Genomic DNA, 20,697 nt, shown 5'->3' on the forward strand with positions numbered 1-20,697 from the left:
CAGTGTTGCTGGCGTTGCTTGTGTAACGGATATTGTTATTGACAGTACGGCTACGGTTATTTATTGCCCATCATCAAATATCTCATCATATACCCACCCCACCCCCACCAGGCACATTGTAATTCATCTGTCTTGTGGCAGCATCACATTAATTTTGACATGTCCCTTTCTTCTTTCTTTTTTTTTTAAATTTAATGAGACTTGTGCATGCAGCTGAACACTGTAATTTGCTTCACTCTTTTCTGTTTTAAACGTTTACTCAATCCTCAATCCTCCATTGTGTTGTTGGTCCTAACTGGGTTTTTTTCTTGGGGGTGAGGATTGATACTGAGAAGTGCCACCTGTATGGATGGCTTTATTTTAAGCAGTCAAGCACTGTAATCGTGTCTCTTGACCTTACAGTTACTTGGTGGAAATGTGAAGTGTGACTCAAACCAAAATTGATAATGCAGGATCCACAACCCAGTATTGTATACATAATTTTTCTGCTTCCATTCATAAGGCCCGCCCTCTAGTCCACCTCCTCTCATCTTGTCGATGATACTTTTTGCCTCTGGATACAGATTTCTACCCAACATTGTTTGTGCAGATTACTGAGCCATCTATTGATAGGATTTCCTCAAGTATCTCTGAGGGAAGCTGAGATAATCGTTCTTATTTTTAAAAATAATCTGCCTACATATTTATTGCCTACTACTACTGCTATTATTAAAAAGTAAAGGTAAAGGTACCCCTGAACATTAAGTCCAGTTGCGGACGACTCTGGGTTTGCACTCTCATCTTGCTTTACTGCCTGAGGGAGCCGGTGTTTGTCTGCAGACAGCTGGTCATGTGGCGTGCTTTCAAACTGCTAGGTGGGCAGGAGCTGGGACAGAGTAATATGTCCTTCCTACTATTATTTAGTATTTAATAAATTTGTATTCCACCCTTCATTTGTAGATCTCAGAGCAGTTCACATCATAAAAATACAAGATAAAAGCACGAAATATTTTATTTTTATATATTTTATTTTATTATTTATTTATTTTCTATGCCGTCCTATACCTGTAGGTCTCAGGACTGTTCACAACAAACTAATATAACAGAGAGTTATATAGGGAGAGAGACAGGATAAGAAATATAACAATTATGTTAATGGCTACCATCATCACTTCAAGGGAATATACATTTCAGCATATCAGATTGGATGGTAGCTCCAAAACAATGTCAGTGAACAGAGTACCATTAGTATAATTGTCTGGGTTTGACAACATTGTCATGAAGTTTGTGATTGATTGATTGATTGATTGATTGATTGATTGATTTACAATGTAACCTTAAATATTGCTAGTGCTCGCATAAAACTCTGCCTACTCGTATGGTTGGCGAATAAGCAAAAATTACAGAGCTTGCATTAAAGTTTGATGACTGTCAAATTCTCAAACTTGCAAGAGGGCTGGCCCATGGCATTTTGTTGACTGAACAACAGAACAGCAAATGATGCATCCCCAAACCTATCCCTATGCACATAAGGAACCCAAGCTGGCCTAGTTGTTTTCAAAGAAAATCCCACAAGTCCCTTTCTCTGGGAGCAAAAATGCAATAAACATACATTAAACAATTAACAGTTTGTTGCTCTCTAATGACACTCAAAATCAACTGCCTGAGGCATCCCCTTCACTCTGCCTAATGATAGCGCCGGCCCTGTATTGCCATCTGAAAGAGGATGTGACATGGGAATGTTCACTTGGCTTTAAACAAAAAGAGTAATATGAGCTGCTTCCCTGATTGGCAATTTTCCTGGATTGTAAGGACCCCTGGATGGTTAGGTCCAGTCAAAGGTGACTATAGTGGTACCTCGGGTTACATACGCTTCAGGTTACATACTCCGCTAACCCAGAAATAGTGATTCAGGTTAAGAACTTTGCTTCAGGATGAGAACAGAAATGAACAGGATGAGGTACCACTGTATAAGGTTGTGGCGCTCATCTAACTTTCAGGCCGAGTGAGTCGGCGTTTGTCCACAGACAGCTTTCCGAGTCATGTGACTAGCATGACTAAACCACTTCTGGCACAACAGAAGCCAGAGCGCATGGAAATGCCATTTACCTTCCTGCCACAGCGGGACTGATTTATCTACTTGCACTGGTATGCTTTTGAACTGCTAGGTTGGCAGAAGCTGGGACAGCCAATGTGAGCTCACCCCATCGCAGGGACTCAAACTGCTGACCTTCTGAATCGGCAAGCCCAAGAGGCTCAGTGGTTTAGACCACAGCGCCACCCGCGTCCCTGTGGCGGTTACTGTATCTGAAGGTAAAGCAAACAAATGAATGAAGTGCCAGTCATATTGTAGAACAGTGATCCAAACACACCTCTTCTCTATGGCCCCCAAATATATGAAAATGTAAACCACGTCTTTGGGGTTATAATTCATTATAAACTATCTGTGAGTGTTTTGCATATATTTTTCTTGGAGCTGTGCTAAGCTGTTCTCTTTGGGAAAGTTTGCTGTTTTCTTTGTGTTAAATTTAATCAGCGTCTCTAAATAGATCAAAAATGGCACAGAGGAACCCAGATGCTACACAAAGCCATATAAACGCAGCTTCCAAATGTTGGTTTAGATAAGAGGTTTATGTATTTTATTACTTCATTATCATATATCATGGAAAAAAACTGTTGCAGCCAAGTTAATGATTTTTGGAATATGTAAGGGATGGTATAATGAAACTCATTGCACTATCTATGTGCTGTTCATTTTGAGAAATAGTAACGGCTTGATAAACAGCCACATTTACTCTAATGCTCAGCGCTCATCTATGAAACAACAAATTTATGTTAGTCTAAAACTCTGCTGAACCAATAAATAAAATTCCATGGTCTCGAGGTGCTTTAAATCAAGGTCATTCATACACAAGGTCACTGTCAATTATGTCATCCAGCTTTTACAGTCCACAGTGAGACAGCTAGCTGCCTTTGGGTATCAACGTGAGCAGGTTTGATTTACATAAAATGAGAACTCTGTATCCGAAGGCAGGATTTTTCTCCAGTAGTGAATATGTAAAGAATTAAAAGCATCACCAGAAAATGTTTTGAGTCTAATGCTGGCGGTACATGTCAATGAAATCATGGGTTTTCACATGGAGAATTGCGATTAAATCCTTTCACACCATCTGTAGTAGGAAATGTTTCATCCCTAGAGAAATGTCATATCGTGTTTGTCCGTGCCTGGGTTTGTGTGCATGGTTTCAAATAAAGGTTAAGGTTCTTGGTTCTTCTTCCCAGAGAAGTCCATTAGGATGAAGCAGCCTGAAATCTTGACTAGGACTGGGCAGAGGCACCAGCTTCTCAAGTTGATTGAGGGGCCTGATGCGGCGTCCTAATGTTGTCACAAGGAGCCATGGGATAGAGCCAAATGCCCTCTGAACATTGAGGGAGTCTGGCCCTCTTCAAAAAATCAGGGGGACCAAAACAGCCTCAGTCCCTAGGAGCTGGCATGTATGGACCAGGGACTGAGTATACCATAATGTATAGTAAATGTATGTGAGAGAGTTTCTCTGTGTGTATGTGGTTGTACTGTAAACAAATCCATTTTGCATCTAGGCTGCTTTGCTTTTAAACTGTGGGTGAAACCCAATGTTGTGTGAGGGGGCTACTGCTTATACAACAGGACTTCCTCTTCCTCTTGGGATGTTCCTTGGTTAGAGCTCCAGAGGGGAGGAGGGGAAGGGGAAGTCCATTCCACTCATGCACTGACAACTGGCTATCACCCTGTGGATTTTAAAATTTGTTGTTGTTTAGTCGTTTAGTCGTGTCCGACTCTTCATGACCCCATGGACCAGAGCACGCCAGGCACTCCTGTCTTCCACTGCCTCCCCCAGCTTGATCAAACCCATGCTGGTAGCTTCAAGAACACTGTCCAACCATCTCGTCCTCTGTTGTCCCCTTCTCCTTGTGTCTTCAATCTTTCCCAACATCAGGGTCTTTTCCAGGGAGTCTTCTCATGAGGTGGCCAAAGTATTGGAGCCTCAGCTTCACGATCTGTCCTTCTAGTGAGCACTCAGGGCTGATTTCCTTCAGAATAGATAGGTTTGATCTTCTTGCAGTCCATGGGACTCTCAAGAGTCTCCTCCAGCACCATAATTCAAAAGCATCAATTCTTCGGCGATCAGCCTTCTTTATGGTCCAGCTCTCACTTCCATACATCACAACTGGGAAAACCATAGCTTTAACTATACGGACCTTTGTTTGCAAGGCAATGTCTCTGCTTTTTAAGATGCTGTCTAATTTTAAAATTAGCCATTGACAATACTTCACTATACTTCCTTAAATTAACCCACTGATACCTAGTATGGGAATACGGGTTGTGTATGAGGCAGGGCTGGTATTGCAAACTCTTCTGGAAGAGGCCGTGTTATGACATCAACACATTCTGCAATTTCTCTCTCTCCACCAGCAGGCAGCCATTGCTGCAGTACAGGTGCAGGGAAACACATGTCTTGATAATGTGACAACATGGATATGTCATTAGTGCAGCTTCCAGATGACCCTTCATCATGATTTGTTTGCAGGAGTATTAGACAATGTTGGCTATTTAATGAGCATTCGCTCTCAAGGCTCTCACATCGCAATGTGCTCCATACAGGCCTACCCATCTGGTGCCCAATGCTGCCACTAGATTGTTGATGGGAACATGTCAGCACATAACACTGGTACTTATTATACTTATTATACCATATTATACTGGACCAGGTTCAGGGTTCTTGTCTTAATGTACAAGGCCCTTGGGTGCAAGATACCATCAGCACCTCCTGATGCCTTATATCTCTGCCCAACCACTGTGATCTTTGAAAGGAATCTCAGTCAGCCCCGCTCTCCCCCATGGTTCAGATACATGGCTTGTAACTACCAGAAGCTGTGCATTCAGTATTTGGGGCAAAATCCTATAGAACCCCCTTCCAGTTGAGATTAGATAGGTAAACTTCAGGTGCTTGAAAAAGACTTTCCTATTTTGGCAGGCATTAAAGGTAGTTTTCTGTTTCTAGAATAGATTTTAAGTGTCCTTATTCTAGAGGGTTATTTTGTTTGAACATTTTACGTGCACCACATAGAAATTCTGTGTTTTAAGTGGCCATTGTGGTGCTCCCCAGATATTGCTGGACTTGAACTGCCATCATTCCTGGCTATTAACCAAGCTGGCTGGTACTACAGGGAGCAGGAGTACAACAACAGATGGAGGGCACCATGTTAGCTGACCCTCCATTACAGGAAAGCAAATTTAGGTGAAACTTGAGGGAGAAAAAAGCCAAAATAATTAAAGGTGTGAAACACAAAAGGCCTATATTTAATAGGTTTGCATATGCAATTTCCTCAGACCATCTCATATCTACAGCCAGAAATCCTGCCAGCTATGGTGATACAATGACAGCTCTGACAGCTCTCTGTGGCACGGTACATTTCATTGGTGCAAGTTTAGCATGGCTCAGCAGAAAACCAGGAGTGAGTTATAGAGGTCAACCAAAACAAGCGTAAATAAAGCCTTTTAGAGTGTGTTAAAAGTGTTTTTATTGATACTGGGCTTTATCTTCAGGTGCTTTATGCCATGTTAGCAGTTCCCTGATCTCTCCAGGCTGGTCAGAAGTAGCTGTTCCCTTCCATGTAGTTAATAATTACTTCCCATGTTACTTTTTAACTGGGAATGGGGGGGGGGATTTGATCCAGTTTTCATTTAAAGGCAAACTTGCTTAATTCACACTTAACAATATGCAAATCAAAACACAGCCAACTCAAAATTTGCACTTCTCCAAAGGTAACTTCTCCAGTCAAGTGATGTGTTGAGAAATATCTATATTGTACATGTCATGATGTAGCATTATTCCCAAAGAGCAGTCTGTTCTGAGAATAGAGCCTGAGCAGCCACACTGTGGAAAGCCATTTCTGTTGTTTTAAAAAAGAAATGAACAAACTGAGAGCACTTTGAATTTGAAGTCAACGATGAAAATTCTTAACAATTTGTCCATTCCCCAAAGATTAATCCAATCACCAGAGGATATTCTCCTCAAAATGTATGAAAATGACTGGGGCAAATACTTCAGCCAAGGACTATATCTGAGTGGAGATGGGAAGTGGGAGAGAACCTGACAGGTTCCCCACAATAAAGTGAAAAGACCATCTTCTTTGTGTAGTATTTACAGCAGTGTTTCTCAAACTTGTGTCTCTGACTGTTTTTAGACTACAACTCCCATCATTCCTAGCTAGCAGGGTCAGTGGTCAGGGATGATGGGTATTGTAGTTCAAAAACAGCTAGGGAGACCCAAGTTTTTTTTTGGGGGGGGGGACTGGTTTACAGCAGGAGATAGGATGTGCATGCAGTAGAACACGGTTGTTCAACTCCCAAGACACTGCGATCTACTGCCGGATAAAAAATCTAGCAGTGATCTACCCATTTGGGAGGGAACCCAAAGTTGTTGAGGTAGGGAGGCAGGCCAAAGTTGTTGAGCTTTTTGGGGTGGATGCCTTACTTCTGCTGCTTTTGGGGGGGGACACACCATGAAATCCTTACGGAGTAGTAAACACAGCAGCAATAACTCCGTCTTCCGTTTTTGCAATCGTGCATAAATGAAGGGAAGACCGAGGGGGTGGGGGCAGGGGCGGATGCTATTTTCCCTCCGCAAAGTGAGCCCGCGATCAACCGTGATCTACCACTATCACCCGGGGATCGACCTGTCAATCATGTTTGACCGGTTGGATATCCCTGCATTAGAAGTTTAGTATAATACTAAACTTTCAACTTCTTGAGACTGAAAAGAAGCTTTTGCCCAATTAATAATGTCCCATGAATTACACCGCTCTTAATTTGATTTTCAAATGCATCATGAAGAAGAAATCAGCTTACCTACTACAGGTTTGTAAAAAAACCAAAAACCAAAACAAGCACAGACCTCTAGGCATCTTCTTTGTCTTCTATGTATGCAGGCTTTATACAAATAAATCCTATTAGCAGCAATATGTACTGCAAGGCTAAAAACAAACAAACAACCACCATAGTCGTTTGGGCTGAAAAGGAATTCCGGGCACAAAAGACACTCACAGAGAGAACAGAGATTATCTTTTTGGTCTTAATAGAATAGGGCAGAGCAGAAAGTGGGACTGTCTGGATAAAAACAAGGGCTTGGTCCTCTGCATATTTACTCAGAGTTTCCTGGCCTGTGGATGGGACGTGGGTGGTGCTGTGGGTTAAACCACAGAGTCTAGGGCTTGCCAATCAGAAGGTTGGCAGTTCAAATCATCGCAACGGGGTGAGCTCCCATTGCTCAGTCCCTGCTCCTGCCAACCTAGCAGTTCGAAAGCACGTCAAAGTGCAAGTAGATAAATAGGTACCACTCCGGAGGGAAGGTAAACGGCGTTTCCGTGCGCTGCTCTGGTTCGCCAGAAGCGGCTTAGTCATGCTGGCCACATGACCCGGAAGCTGTACGCAGGCTCCCTTGGCCAATAAAGCAAGATGAGTGCCGCAACCCCAGAGTCGGTTACGACTGGACCTAATGGTCAGGGGTCCCTTTACCTTTACCTAATCCTTTAGGAGCTCAACTCTATTTCTTCTGCTGCTTTCATTGATGGTGCTGTATTTATATCCAATGGAGCTTTCTCTTCTGTAGGATCATAAATAATACACACCCCTAGTAAAAAAAGAAATAAAAAAGGTGCTCGCCATTTGATTTAACATGATTTGTCAGTAATGTACTACACTCTCATGGGCACAATCTCAACTGGTACTTACCTATGCTTAGTGCATTTCACTTACTTAAAGTAAACCTAATGCTAAAAATAAGTGTAGATCGAAATGCATATGGTAGTCATATCCCTTGAGGTATATGGGAGACAGGCAGGGAGAGTAGCCTCCAGCAAAAAATCTCATCTAATCAAGTTATGCATTCACTTCCCCTTCTGAAACTGCATGGGTTTTCTGTCCACAGATTTCTGACAACTCTTAAGGGAATCCATAGCCTGTCACAGGAAATTATTCAATTCCTTTTAATCAATGTGATGCATTCCCAGTTTGAAAGCTGTTTTAAGCCACCCGAGCAAATATAAAGATCAGGTCTGCTGTGTTGCCCTATTGCAAGCCAGGATTCACGTAGCTAATGGTAACAAGGAAATCCAGGCTGGCATCCTGTCCTTATTTAACTTTGGTATCTTGGGTCAATATTCAATGCAGTGTACCAAAGAGAGCAATAGAAGCTTGATCAAGATGCATTTTAAACATTGGACTTGAAGCATGCATCACCTCAGTTAGAAATAATAATGATTGTTGAGCCCATGTTCCTTAGGGAAAAAAATCTGCTAATGTTATTGTTGTGCATTAGAGTCAAATGGGCAAAAATTACCTGATTTTACCGTGAATTTTCTTTCATAGTGCAGCTTTCAGGTCAATAGCTGTTTGCCTCTCCTTTCAGACGCTATGTTTGTTTTGTGTGTGTGTAGGAGCACACAGTACAGTCTTACTATAAAAGATCTTTGTTCTAGAAGGAACATCTGGCAATAAACAGTGGAAAACAAGTTAAATCTTCATTTTTGAAAGCTAGCAACGAACCAGGAAAACATATCAGTTCCATGACATTGTAAGATCTGGGAGGCCGAAGGAAGAGGGCTTGCTCTTTTCTGAGCACTGACAGGATCCTCCTTGAATGATTTCCTCTGTAAGCGTTCATTCAAATTATTTGCTGTGGATATTCTACTAGGAGGAACATTTTGGATCCAAGACACTGACTTGGCTTTAACTCACCCCACCCTGAGTGTCCGAGTGGAAGGTGGTTCTGACCATACTAATTGGGTACCCATGAGGCCAAGGCAGCAAGGCAGTTCTGTGGTTGCAGCACCAAGTGAGCAACTTGCTCTGAGGAAGACTGGAGATGAACTGAGACCTAATACATCTCTTCATTCAGTCTACCTTCCCCAGGCTCCACCACCTTGGCCTGACACCTGTGGTTCTGGCCAGCACTCTGTCCTGAAGACAAGTACTTACTCTTTCTATGACCTTCCTTCTGATGTTCTCCTTGTATTGCTGGGCAGGTCTGATTCCTAATAGTGTCTCTTAAGGACCTAAGCTCTGCATACTCCAGACCACCAGCCTCAGTTTCCATGGCTTCCAAATCATCAGCCCAAGCTTCTGTAGGAGCACACAGTGAACCTGGTCCAATTCCCCAGTGAGTGGTACAGCAGCCCCAGGTGTGGCTAACTCCTCTTTATTCAACTCTGATTCTCTTCTGCTGTCTGTAATTTGAGCACTGATACCATTGTATTACAAAGGTATTATATATTAGTTGTGCAAGCTTTTGAGCTATGTGCAGTTCTTCACATAAAACGAGTGGCTGAATAATGGTTAGTACTTGCTTCTAGCAGAACTGAAAGCAAAGTCCAACTAAAGGGCAAACATCACTCGTCTCTGGATAGCAAGAAATATATTTATTAGTAATCTTTCTATTCTGGCTTCTGAAGAACTCAGGGTGGCACACTTGCAATGATCTCCTTTCATCCTCATGGCATCCTGGTGGGATAGGTAATGCTGACTTGCTAAAGGCCGCAAAATGCACATCATGGCTGCGCTGGAAGCAAACTGAAGATGCCATGTGAAAGCCTCCATCTGTCAGATTATATCAGATTCCGCATTTACAAAAATACAGCACGGTTTAAATGTGCTGAGCAAAAAAGAAGAAAAAGAATTGCGCACACAGTGTCTGTGTGCATAATGAACATGCTAGCACAAAATACTCCTGAGGCACAGATCACTTGTGTACTAATGCTGCACATGTAGATGCCAACAGGCGTGACACCAGGTGCATGGAACCCAGCATGGGTGAGTTTGTTACACATTTAACCCAGGTCTCAGTCCCATTGTATTCCAGTGACATACATCCTAGTGAATTTGCAATACACTATCTATTTTTGAGACTCATTATGGATACCTCTTTTCTGCTTGACCCAAAGACAGGTCTTACCTAGTGGTCTTACTACCTATGTAAGACAACAATCTGCTAATACTGAAATAATACACTAAAAATGAAGCTAAACACTGGAGAAGGCAGCAAGAAACTAGCTGAAATAGATAAGACAATGCAGTTATATATATATCTCTACTCAGAAGCAAGCACCACTTCAAATAGACTTATAACACCATCCAAACCATGTAGACTCAGAAATAAGACCTATTGAATTAAATTGGGGTTACTCATAGTCATGCTGGCCACATGACCGGAAGCTGTATGCCAGCTCCCTCGGCCAATAAAGTGAGATGAGCGTTGCGACCCCAGAGTCGTTAACGACTGGACCTAATGGTCAGGGGTCCCTTTACCTTTTACTCATAGTTAAAGAGGATTAGGATTTCAGCATAAAATTCAGATTTGATTATAGAACTGCATTCTAAAGGCATTTTAAAATCAAAAGTATGAGAATTAATTTAACAAATATTGTTTGCTAAAGAGTTGCATAGTGAGGGAGAAAAAGGAAAAAAGCATGAAGCATGAAAGGAAGAAGTCCAGCATGTGACAAATAATAAGAAGCAGAAAAATGGAAAGGAAGGAAAGTAGAATATAGAGAAACCAGAGATGAAGGCGAGCAGGATCTAGAGAATGAATACATTTTTTGCCAATTATTTTTATTGATTTTCCATAAATTTAAACAAATTTTCACCAAATTAATACAAGTTCAATACAAATTTAAAAGTTGACTTATCAGCCACCCCAGATGTCCCCTCTATTTTCCTTCCTCCTTTGCTGCTCCCAATAAAATAACTTTTCCAGCTATAATTAAAAATACATTCATCCCTTCACCTCTACACCTGTTCAATTACCAATTTCTGCTATATCTTTTATACATTGTTATAACCTGTCCTCAAAATAGTTGAGTAGAGTAAATCCTCATTATCTATAATACTTGTTCATCAATTTTCAAACATTTCCTCCTGATACCTCTTGAGTAACATTTTACCTGAGAAAAACAGATCTTGTTTCCTCCCAGTCAACATACACACATTCCTCCCTAACATAGTCTTGAACATTGCTGTCTGACATCTGGCCCCAGTAATCAACAACTCAGCCTCACTGGTGCAGCGTGCAAAGGGTGAAAACGAAACCCCTATAATTTTTTTTTGTAAAAATATGTAATAAACATCCCCCCCTTTAATACTGCCAATCTCCCAGCATCACCCACCCTTCAGATTTTGCCAAATTTAATCCTGTTTTACATACAACCAGCTCATTAATAAATAAACACAATCCACATCTCTTTTTTTCTGTCTGAAAGTCTCAGAAGCCGTCAAGTTGGTATACACTGTGGTCCATCCCATCCCTTTCACTGTTCTTCTTTCCAACTTCAAGCTTCAAGAGGGTGGGCTGATGTAATCTCAACAAAATCCATATCTCCTCTCCATCCTCCTCCCTAAACTAATTAATCTTCCTGCAGTCCATCCTGCCAATCCTCAGTTCCATTACATCCAACTCAACAGTTTATTCTCTTCCAAGTGCTTTACAGACAGTCAGTCCAGTTGTTACCAAAAAGGCATTAATGGACGACCACAGGTCGTGCCCTTTTGTTACCCTCAAAAGGATAGGGAAGACATGCCCCTTACCCATTAATCTCCATGGGCACTCCTCCCAGACATCAGAGCACCCAAGAGGGTGACTTGCTGGGTTCGTTGCATAAAGGAAGTCCAAGATTGAATACATTTTGTGGCAAGTTGCAGAATCATAAATTGAATCTGAAAAGGAAAAAGTAACCACTGAAGAGGAATCAAAGGCAGAGAAACATGATCATATTTGTGTGAGGAAAAATAAGGCAGGTGACAAAATGAAAGCAACAAGAGGGTAATTCAGAAGACCAACCAAAAGAGCACTGCAATAATCCAAGTGTCAGAAAATAAGAGAATGATTCAAAGGATGGACAGAATAAACAAAAAGAAATGAATGAATTTTAGCTGGCTTTGACAACCGAAAATGACAGAGCTTAGCTGAAAATAAAGTCTGTGAAGAAAAAAGAAGGAAAAGGTTCTGAGATCTCTGGTTGGAAGAGAAGGACAACTGATAACATCAGCCATAAATCAAAGAAGCAAAAAGAACGGGAAGAGAAGAGACAGGAAAAATAAGATATTCTATTTTCTGTTTGAAGATTTAACTTCAAAGAATGAGCAGGCTGCCATGTGGAAGGAGCAAGAAGACATGACGAAAGATTGGCAAAAGAAGAAGACAGATCAGAAATAGAAAAGAGTAGCTAGATATCGTCCTGAACATGCTGATCAATATGAAAAGACTAAATGAGAGAATCTAAAACTCTAATGAAGGTAAACAACAAGAATCAAACGGCCTGAATCAGAACCTTTAGGAATTTCAAATAATAGAAACACAAGCATTGTTAAAAATATATATATATGAGGAGAACCATGAAACTAAACTCATGCAAGGAAGAAAGAAGAGTATGATTAACAATACTGAAAACAGAAGGAAGAAAAGAATTGCTAATAATATTTAATGCAGAGGAGAGATCAGGAAGAGATCAGCATACAAGGGGCATTCAGATAAATTAGCTAAGGAAATGAACATTGTTTCTGTTCTGTTAGCATGAAGATCTGATTGATAAGACTCAAAAAGAGTATTTGATAAAATTCAAATAAGATTTGTTCAAGTAATTAATAAACAAAGGGAGATATCCAATGTTAGTGATTCTCAGAGTAGGCCTACTGAATTCAGCAGACAACCACTGATTTAAATGGGTCTGCTCTAAGTTTGACTAACACTGGATGCCATCGAAAAGCAAGATGAAAAACTAGCCAATAGCAAGTGAAGAAGAATCAACCACTGTTGACACTTCTGTGTTCTTAAATTAAAATTAGAATTAAAGGTCAAAGAAAACTAACCAGAAATCATGGAGGGATTAGTTAGAGAAAGAAAGCAAAATGAGCTAAAGCAATATATTTAATGAGAAGAAGAAGAAATGGGATGAAAAAGGACTGGATGTAGGTTTGGGTGAGGACGAAACCAGAAAGATCTTCTGAAGAAATAGTAGAGAAAGAAGAAAATCATGAGGCATAGGGGGAGGCATAGGAATTTGCCTTGTAGCAAAGCATCTTCCTTTATTTCTTCTGCTCATTGCTTTCCTTCTTCCACTGCTATTTCTTTAGATGATCTGTCCAGGTCAGTATTGTCTATACTGACTAGGCGTCTTTTCCAGCCCTGGAGATGCCCAGGATTGAATGTGGGACCTTCTCCATGCACTGCAGGTCCTCTGCCAATGAGCTATGACCCATTTGGTTGAGAAGGTTTAGAAATAAGAGTTCTATAAAGGACCAGGAGATGTAAGTTACAGAAATAGAAAAGTCAGGAGCTGCTGATTTATTATGGTGGGCAGGGGAACTAAGCAAAAATCTGAAACGTGGGGAAGGGATGAAAAAAGGTAGAGCACAAAATTAACAGTTAAAAAGCAAGGAGAAGAAGGAAAAGAAGCAATTCATTTTGGCAAATACTAAGGTTGAACAGAAGGAAGAAGAAAAGAGATAAACATTAATTTATGCCAGGGATAAGAAATGTGTTTTGTCTTGCCCCATAACTTATAAAGCAGCCCAAGTTCATTACTGAAGTTACTACAATGAGGAACTAAAGGCAAAGTAGGAGAAGGATGACAGGAACAATATAGAAGAGCAGTTACATAGGGAAAGAGGAAAACTGGAAGAAGATGCAGGGAATAAATAAACAGGAGATATCGACCGAAGGACCTAACAGGGGTGAAGGCATCAAAATCCAGATTCTGAAGGTAATTCGAAGATCTAGTAAGAGGTTTGCACAAAGAAGAATGAGAGAAAAAGAAGGTGACCATCAGGAAATGGAAATATAGAAAAAGCTGTTATCAAATCCAAAACATGATCTGTGAGTGAGCCAAAGAGGTAGAAAAATTGAGGGATGGGGATACAAACCAGAAAGCGCAAGATGACATCAAGCATCTGATTCATCAGAGTTATTGGGGTGGATACTGAAAAGTACCACAAGAACAGGGAAACAACGGAACCCAAAGTTCAAAGTCAGATAATAAGTTAGGTAAAGGACCGGGAGGGGGGGGGGAGTTACAGCAAGGACAGTTTTGTTCTGCAAAACTTAGGTTCTAACTCATATAGGGAGCATAGAGCAGTCTACACATTTCAAATTTCATAGAGAATAATGGGCATCACAACACAGGGCTTAGTAATTCCATCCTGCTTTTGTGTAGCTTCCCCACACAACCAGCACACTCAAATAGATCTAAAAAGCCATGCATTAGCAGGAGCCACATAGATGGAGCTCTTTCATTTGACTTTCCCACCAGGGTGGTGTTCAATTCTAAGTAAAAGTAAAACTTGAAAAAAAGAAAAAAAGCAGCATGTGGTGAAGTGCTTTCAAACTCTGGTTGTAAATACTGTTAGGAAGCCCCCTCCTGTCTCCTTCACACAATGCTACTGAACACAATGAAATAGTTTTGAATGACATTTAAGCAACAACCATTGATAGGACCAGCAGCCAGTGTTCTGAAAACCAAAGCAAGCGTAATCTGCTCTCCAAAAAACATCTGCCTGGTATATGTCTCTTGCTCTTTAGAAACAAATACAGTGGTATCTCAGGTTAAGAACTTAATTCATTCTGGAGGTCCGTTCTTAACCTGAAACTGTTCTTAACCTGAGGCACCACTTTAGCTAATGGGGCCTCCCGCTACTGCCGCATGATTTCTGTTCTCATCCTGAAGCAAAGTTTTTAACCTGAGGTACTATTTATGGGTTAGCGGAGTCTGTAACCTGAAGCGTCTGTAACCTGAAGCATCTGTAAACCTAGGCAACACTGTATACTGTAATACATGCACAACTTAACATTGCAAAGAGAATTGCATAATGTGTGTTTAGATGTTTTCTTAGACTTCTTAAGTATGCTTTATACTTTGGCACAGCAGCTTTGTTTTGCAAAGGGACAGCGGTGAGCCAGAATTAGCTCCTTTGCAGACATGTTGAACTTGAACTTGTTGCTTTTTAAAACAAGCTTACTTACATCTGGTACCAAGGATTGATATAGGGTTCCTGCAGTGTGCATTGGGATCCATATTATAGTACCAAATGCATGGCCGATGCTGTCCGTTTTGACAGTGCTGATCATATCATTTGGAGAAGGATGGGGACTGTTCTCTCACTATCTTCACAATGTGTCTAGGCATGCAGACCACTACTAAACACCAGGATCTTTGTATCAGAGCCTGGTATCTTTGTGTGCATGCAATTTAGCTACAGACGTTCACCACTGCACTGTGTGAAATTGGAAAGAACCTCTTCTGTTCTTGAAGGGGCCAAAAATCATCTCAGTCGCAGCTACTAAATTGATTTTGAAGGATAAGGAGGCCAATCCGTCAATACGGCATAAACCTGGCTGTCAGATACAAACACTCTCAGACAAAGAGCAAGGCAGCCTTCTCCATGGAAAGGGATAAAGCTGAATTCTTATAGACCAGAGGACATTGTGCCATAACAAAGAGCATCAACTGATATGAAGTTTGGCTCATCATAAAAAGCACAGAAAGCTCAGGAAAATGGATTACTGCTAGTAAAACCAGGGTAGTGCACCTGAGTCACTGCTGAAGAATATGATCATCATTCCCTTTAGAGACCTCTGGCTGCACATCTCTCCGAAGAATGTGATTACAAATAATATTGGTCACTAACGTGTAGGGCTCATCCACTCTATTTTGGGATTTGCTTGAAGGGGATTGACAGCTCTTTGCCAGGGCTGCACAAAAGCAGGCCAAGACTGGTAGATAAAAGGATGAGCATAGTAGGTGAGGCTTGCAGTCCTGCACCCATTTTCCCTGGGCGTGGGTCCAGCTTCTGAGTAGACATGAATAGGATGTCACTGCAAATGATGGATACACAAACTAAACAATGCTGATTACTAATATGGTTCATTGTCAAATGGGTGAGAATGTGTGAGAACCTGTTGTGTAGTCAAACATCTCCTGTGGTGTTGTCTTACAAAAAATTAGTATCTTTAACACAGAGTTTGCTTATCAGCATATGTGTCATGAGAAGACTCTAAAATGTTGTACACATAACTTCCATTTAATGGACAGGGATGTGGTTGGCAGACCTGAAATTGGACCTTCTTATATCTGGATGAAGAAGAATTTCTCTCTCTCATTTGTGTGTGTGTGTGAACAGATTCAATTTCAAGTCCGTAAAGTATGAAATTAGTAATATATTACAAGACCATTCAGTGGTCTTTTGTAGACAATGAACAGAAAAGTGGATAAGATAGAACCCTGAAGCAGAACCCCCCCCCCCCCAGTGCTACATTTTGGATGAGTGGAACCACCACAATGAAATACCACCCTCACCCAGCTTGGACAGCCTTTCCAAATTAATACCATGGTTCATAGTAACAGCAATTACTGCGAGGACAAGGGGAATCAACAGGTTCACACTCCCCCTGTCTTAGAATAACTGAATCAGAAAATTGTAAAGTTAGAAGGAACCACAAGGGCCCCTGCAACGCAGAAATGTTTCACCCAATGTGGGGCTCAAACCCACTATCTTGGATTAAGAGTCTCACAGGTTATCCTGCAGGGTGACCAAGTACCAAAACCAGGCATGGACCCGGATTTCATGGATCCAGAAACCCCATCTCCTTCAAGAGTGCCTGGTCCAGACTGGCAACTCATCCCATTTCTTTTACCCTATGAAGTTACTTGGAGTTATAACTTAAGAGAGGAGCCTTTATTTTTGGCACTGGACATAAAAAGCACACAGACTGCGATAACAACAGCTGTAGGTGAACCGTGTAGAATAGAACCAGTTGTGTTCCCTGCCAATTGTGTGCTGTGCCCATCACTCAGTCTCGGCAAGGAAGAACGATGAGGCAAATTGTAAATGGAATGCCTGTAGCTCTCAAGCCACTTAGCTACATAACAATCCCATTGGCGCTGTAGGAAAGATTCAACTATAAATACAAAGCAAGCCCTCATACACTTACTAACCATTGTTAGCTGTCTTTGAACTGTCAGTTATATACCTAATGGAACCATAATTAGGAAAATGCTTAATATAATGTAGTTTTAAGGTTCATCTCAAAATGAGAGAGATGCCAATGGATGAGGCCATCTAGACTCCTTGACTTCTGCTTCCTTTCAGCTGTGATCTACTCCAGAGAATTCTGTATGTAAAAAAAAAAAATCAATCCTGAACACTTCTTAACATTTATTCTTACCTGTGGGACATGCATTGATTCCTCCCTCTGACCCGCATTTGCTTTCAACCGCACACTATTTTTATGTGAAAATCACTTTACAACAGCATTTCCACAATCACATTTATGGGGGGGGCGGGGAAAATGGCCCATCTAAATAATCTTGCCCATTCTTCCTACCATTCCTTCCCACCTAGTTTGAACGATATGTTCTGCCTCATGGTTGCCTCCGCTTAACATAATTGCCGTTGCAAGGAACAGTTGGAAAGTTCAAACCTTTACATTCTGCAATTCACATGCTCTCTTTCCCTTTGGACATCAGGAAATATTTATGAACCTATGAATTATCAAACAAGGAAATAGATTATTTCCTTTGGAAATCACCCCCACACCCATTGTCCCTGCCCAAGGGCTTTGGGAACATGAGCTGAACAGTCTATCACACCCAGAACCATTTGTGTGTCTCTATTTCCATATGCTCCAGGTCCTACAGATCCGTAGATCCAGGCATCTACTAATTTTCAAATTTGGCATGAACATCCATGATAACGTGGATCCGAGGAGGATCATAGAATCATCGACTTGTAGAGTTGGAAGGGAGCATGAAGGCCAATCCCCTGCAATGCAGGAATCTTTTCCTCAATATGGGACTCAAACTCACAATCCTGAGATTAAGAGTCTCTTGAACTACCAGCTGAGCAACCTCAGGAATGGCCAATTAAGCAATTGTTTAGGGAATGCAATGGAAGCCCTCTTGTGCATGGCCCAGCCAAATTTGAGCCCTTATTAATTCCTATTGACTTCTACTAATGCTCCCCTTGAGATCCATGGGAATTTAACTTGGGCTTGTATATGGCCATCATGCTGAAAAAACTAGCTACATTGTCATAATAATTGCCGCACACTGCAGATGCTGCTTCCCACCATTATGCTGTTTGCTGGAGACCTCATTACTTTACAGTTTCCGGCATGTGAATTAGCTCCTCCCTCATTTGCCCCTTGGAGAGCCAGCGTGGTGTAGTGGTTAAGAGTGGTAGTCTCATAATCTGGGGGAACCAGGTTCGCGTCTCCGCTCCTCCACATGCAGCTGCTGGGTGACCTTGGGCCAGTCACACTTCTTTGAAGTCTCTCAGCCCCACTCACCTCACAGAGTGTTTGTTGTGGGGGAGGCAGGGAAAGGAGAATGTTAGCCGCTTTGAGACTCCTTAAAGGGAGTGAAAGGCGGGATATCAAATCCAAACTCTTCTTCTTCTTCTTCTTCTGGAGAAACAAGCAGTGAGGAGTGAACTCTCCAGGCTTGACTCAGGCTGAGGCTAGCAACCCAAAGCAATTCATACAAACACCACAGTGCTCTTTCTCACCTTCCTCTTCTTTGGCACTGGTGGTGGAAGAAAGAGGTGTCTCTTTCCACTCTCCGTCCCCCAATGTGTGGAGCACTGTAGTAACAGCATCCCAAGCACCAGGGAGCAAGTAGGAGAGGACAGGGGTGTTCTTCCCTGAGGAGCAGGACAGAAGATGGAGGACAACCTTCTTCTTTGTGGCAGCTGGCCCCACTGTGGCAAAAATCAGGTAGAAAGGTGGGGGGGGGAGTCCTTGTTTAGCTCGAATAGGGTTGAAATCTGAGGAGCTGAGGAGCCATAATGCACAGCTTGTATTGAAGGCAAAGATTAAGAGTTGCTGTGGTTTGTAATCAGGGATTTAAGCTGCAACAATTTCTAGCAACACTAGAAATATTCCTCTGTCCCAACTGCTGGGACTTCTAGCTACACATATTTACATCCTCCGAACAAGACCTTCACATCATCTTCAAGTTGGGGAACTTTCTCCTATATATTCCAGTCACGTACTTGCTTGTAAATAGGAATTTGACGATTAAATCAACAGAGCTTCCATTAAAACCCAGGTCACTGTGTCCTGTACTACTACTTTTAATACATATCTTATGCCACAGAGCCTAGCAAAGGAAATCTCCTGGATGCACTATAGTAATGAAACCACAATGTGTGTTACGGCAAAAGCCATCCCAGTATTTTTTTCCTTATCTTATCCTTGCCAATTATATTATGAGTTATGCCCTATTACTAAATAACTGGCTCTTTCCTCTTACATACCGTAGAATCATTTATGATTATGGAGGCAGTTCTATTTATGGAACTCCCTCCCAGTACAGATCTGGTTCTCACCCGCATTATGTATTGATTCATGCGCCAGCTTAAGAACCATTTATTTTTGCAGGTCTTCAGAGCATTGTGGGAGTGGTCCTCTTGGTCAACCTGTTTCGCTGATTGCCACATGCTGTTGCATTGCCAATTGTGGCTTTACTTGTGTGTGTTTTTAATGCTGGTGTTAGTCCCTGTGGGCTCTGTATGAGGAAAGGCCCATGTACAAGAAATAAAAGGAAAAGAAAAGAAAATAAGAAAGTGTTTATTTAAGTGTACCATAAACTTGCCAACGTAGAAATATTTTCTGTTCATCTTCAGAAGGTGACGAGTCGAAGCCAAGCCACAATGTCAAGCAGTAGCACAGAAACCAGAGTGAACGAGGTGGCGTCAAAGGCAACTCAGCGGGAAGCCTTTCAATCAGAAAAGGTAACTGTACCAATGCAACGAGATACCATTTTGCCTGTGCCACTTTTGCCCTCTGGTGCTTATGGCACCTGTCCTTGCTTTGGTGGCAAGGAGGAGTTTTATATGGGACAATTTGCACCTGTACTCATTACCCGTCCCCATTACCCATCTCAGGAAATAATTGAAGTACCACGGATAAAAGTATTTGTGCAAAAATGTTGCCACTTGGCAGGGCAGTCTTCAGGTTTGTGTGGGCCCTTGGGCGACAGAAGAGCAGTGGATCCTTTCCTCCTTTCACCGCAGCTTTCCTTCTTTGACACCTTCCTGTTAACCACACCCGTTCCACCTCAAACCCATTTCCACTTTCTTCTTTGGTCTCTCCTCTTTGGGTTGCCCCATGCTAAACTGGAACAAGTAAACATTGTAGGCAATATGCTATACCTACCAGATAGACACTTTACTACAGAAATTAAAGAACTGCTGGTCCAGATGTCTGTACCGACGTGTAAGTTTGTATTGCTTTTCACTCTCTAGAAAATATGGTGCTGGTACTCGCCACATAGAAATGGGTGGAGGAGGGACAACCAAGTGGGCAAAGGGGGGAGGCACTCTGCACACGCTCAGGGAAGGAGGCAGCAGGGCTCCAGGATCCTGGAAGAGACTCTTGCCTCATTCCCTAAATGCAGGAAGCACTTGCTCAGCTTTGGGATGGAGGCAGGAAGGCTCTGACAGGGTTCAAGAGCCCTCTCATTTCAGGCTCCAGGATGCTGGCAGGGCCTCGTTCCCTGAGCCCAGGACGTGCTTGTCCAGCTTGCAGGATGAGGGTGTGAGGGTCTGTCAGGCTCCGTCAGGATCCTGACTACCTGCTGCCTCCTTCCCAAAGCCAGGCAGGTGTTTCCTGGGCTTAGGGAATGAGGCAG

General features: G+C 42.0%; 1 protein-coding gene across 1 annotated transcript in view; it reads left to right on the forward strand.

The window, feature by feature from the left end:
- Positions 1 to 20,697, forward strand: part of XIRP2 (xin actin binding repeat containing 2) — an 86,226-nt gene that overhangs the window by 43,246 nt on the left and 22,283 nt on the right. Inside the window, exon 4 of the mRNA XM_083702467.1 lies at positions 19,691 to 19,798. Within this exon, the coding sequence (XP_083558593.1) occupies positions 19,691 to 19,798 (108 nt within the window). The remainder of the gene's footprint in view (positions 1 to 19,690; positions 19,799 to 20,697) is intronic.

The sequence above is a fragment of the Podarcis gaigeae genome, assembly GCF_964106915.1.
Source record: "Podarcis gaigeae genome assembly, chromosome: 1".
NCBI classification, from domain to species: Eukaryota; Metazoa; Chordata; class Lepidosauria; order Squamata; family Lacertidae; genus Podarcis; species Podarcis gaigeae.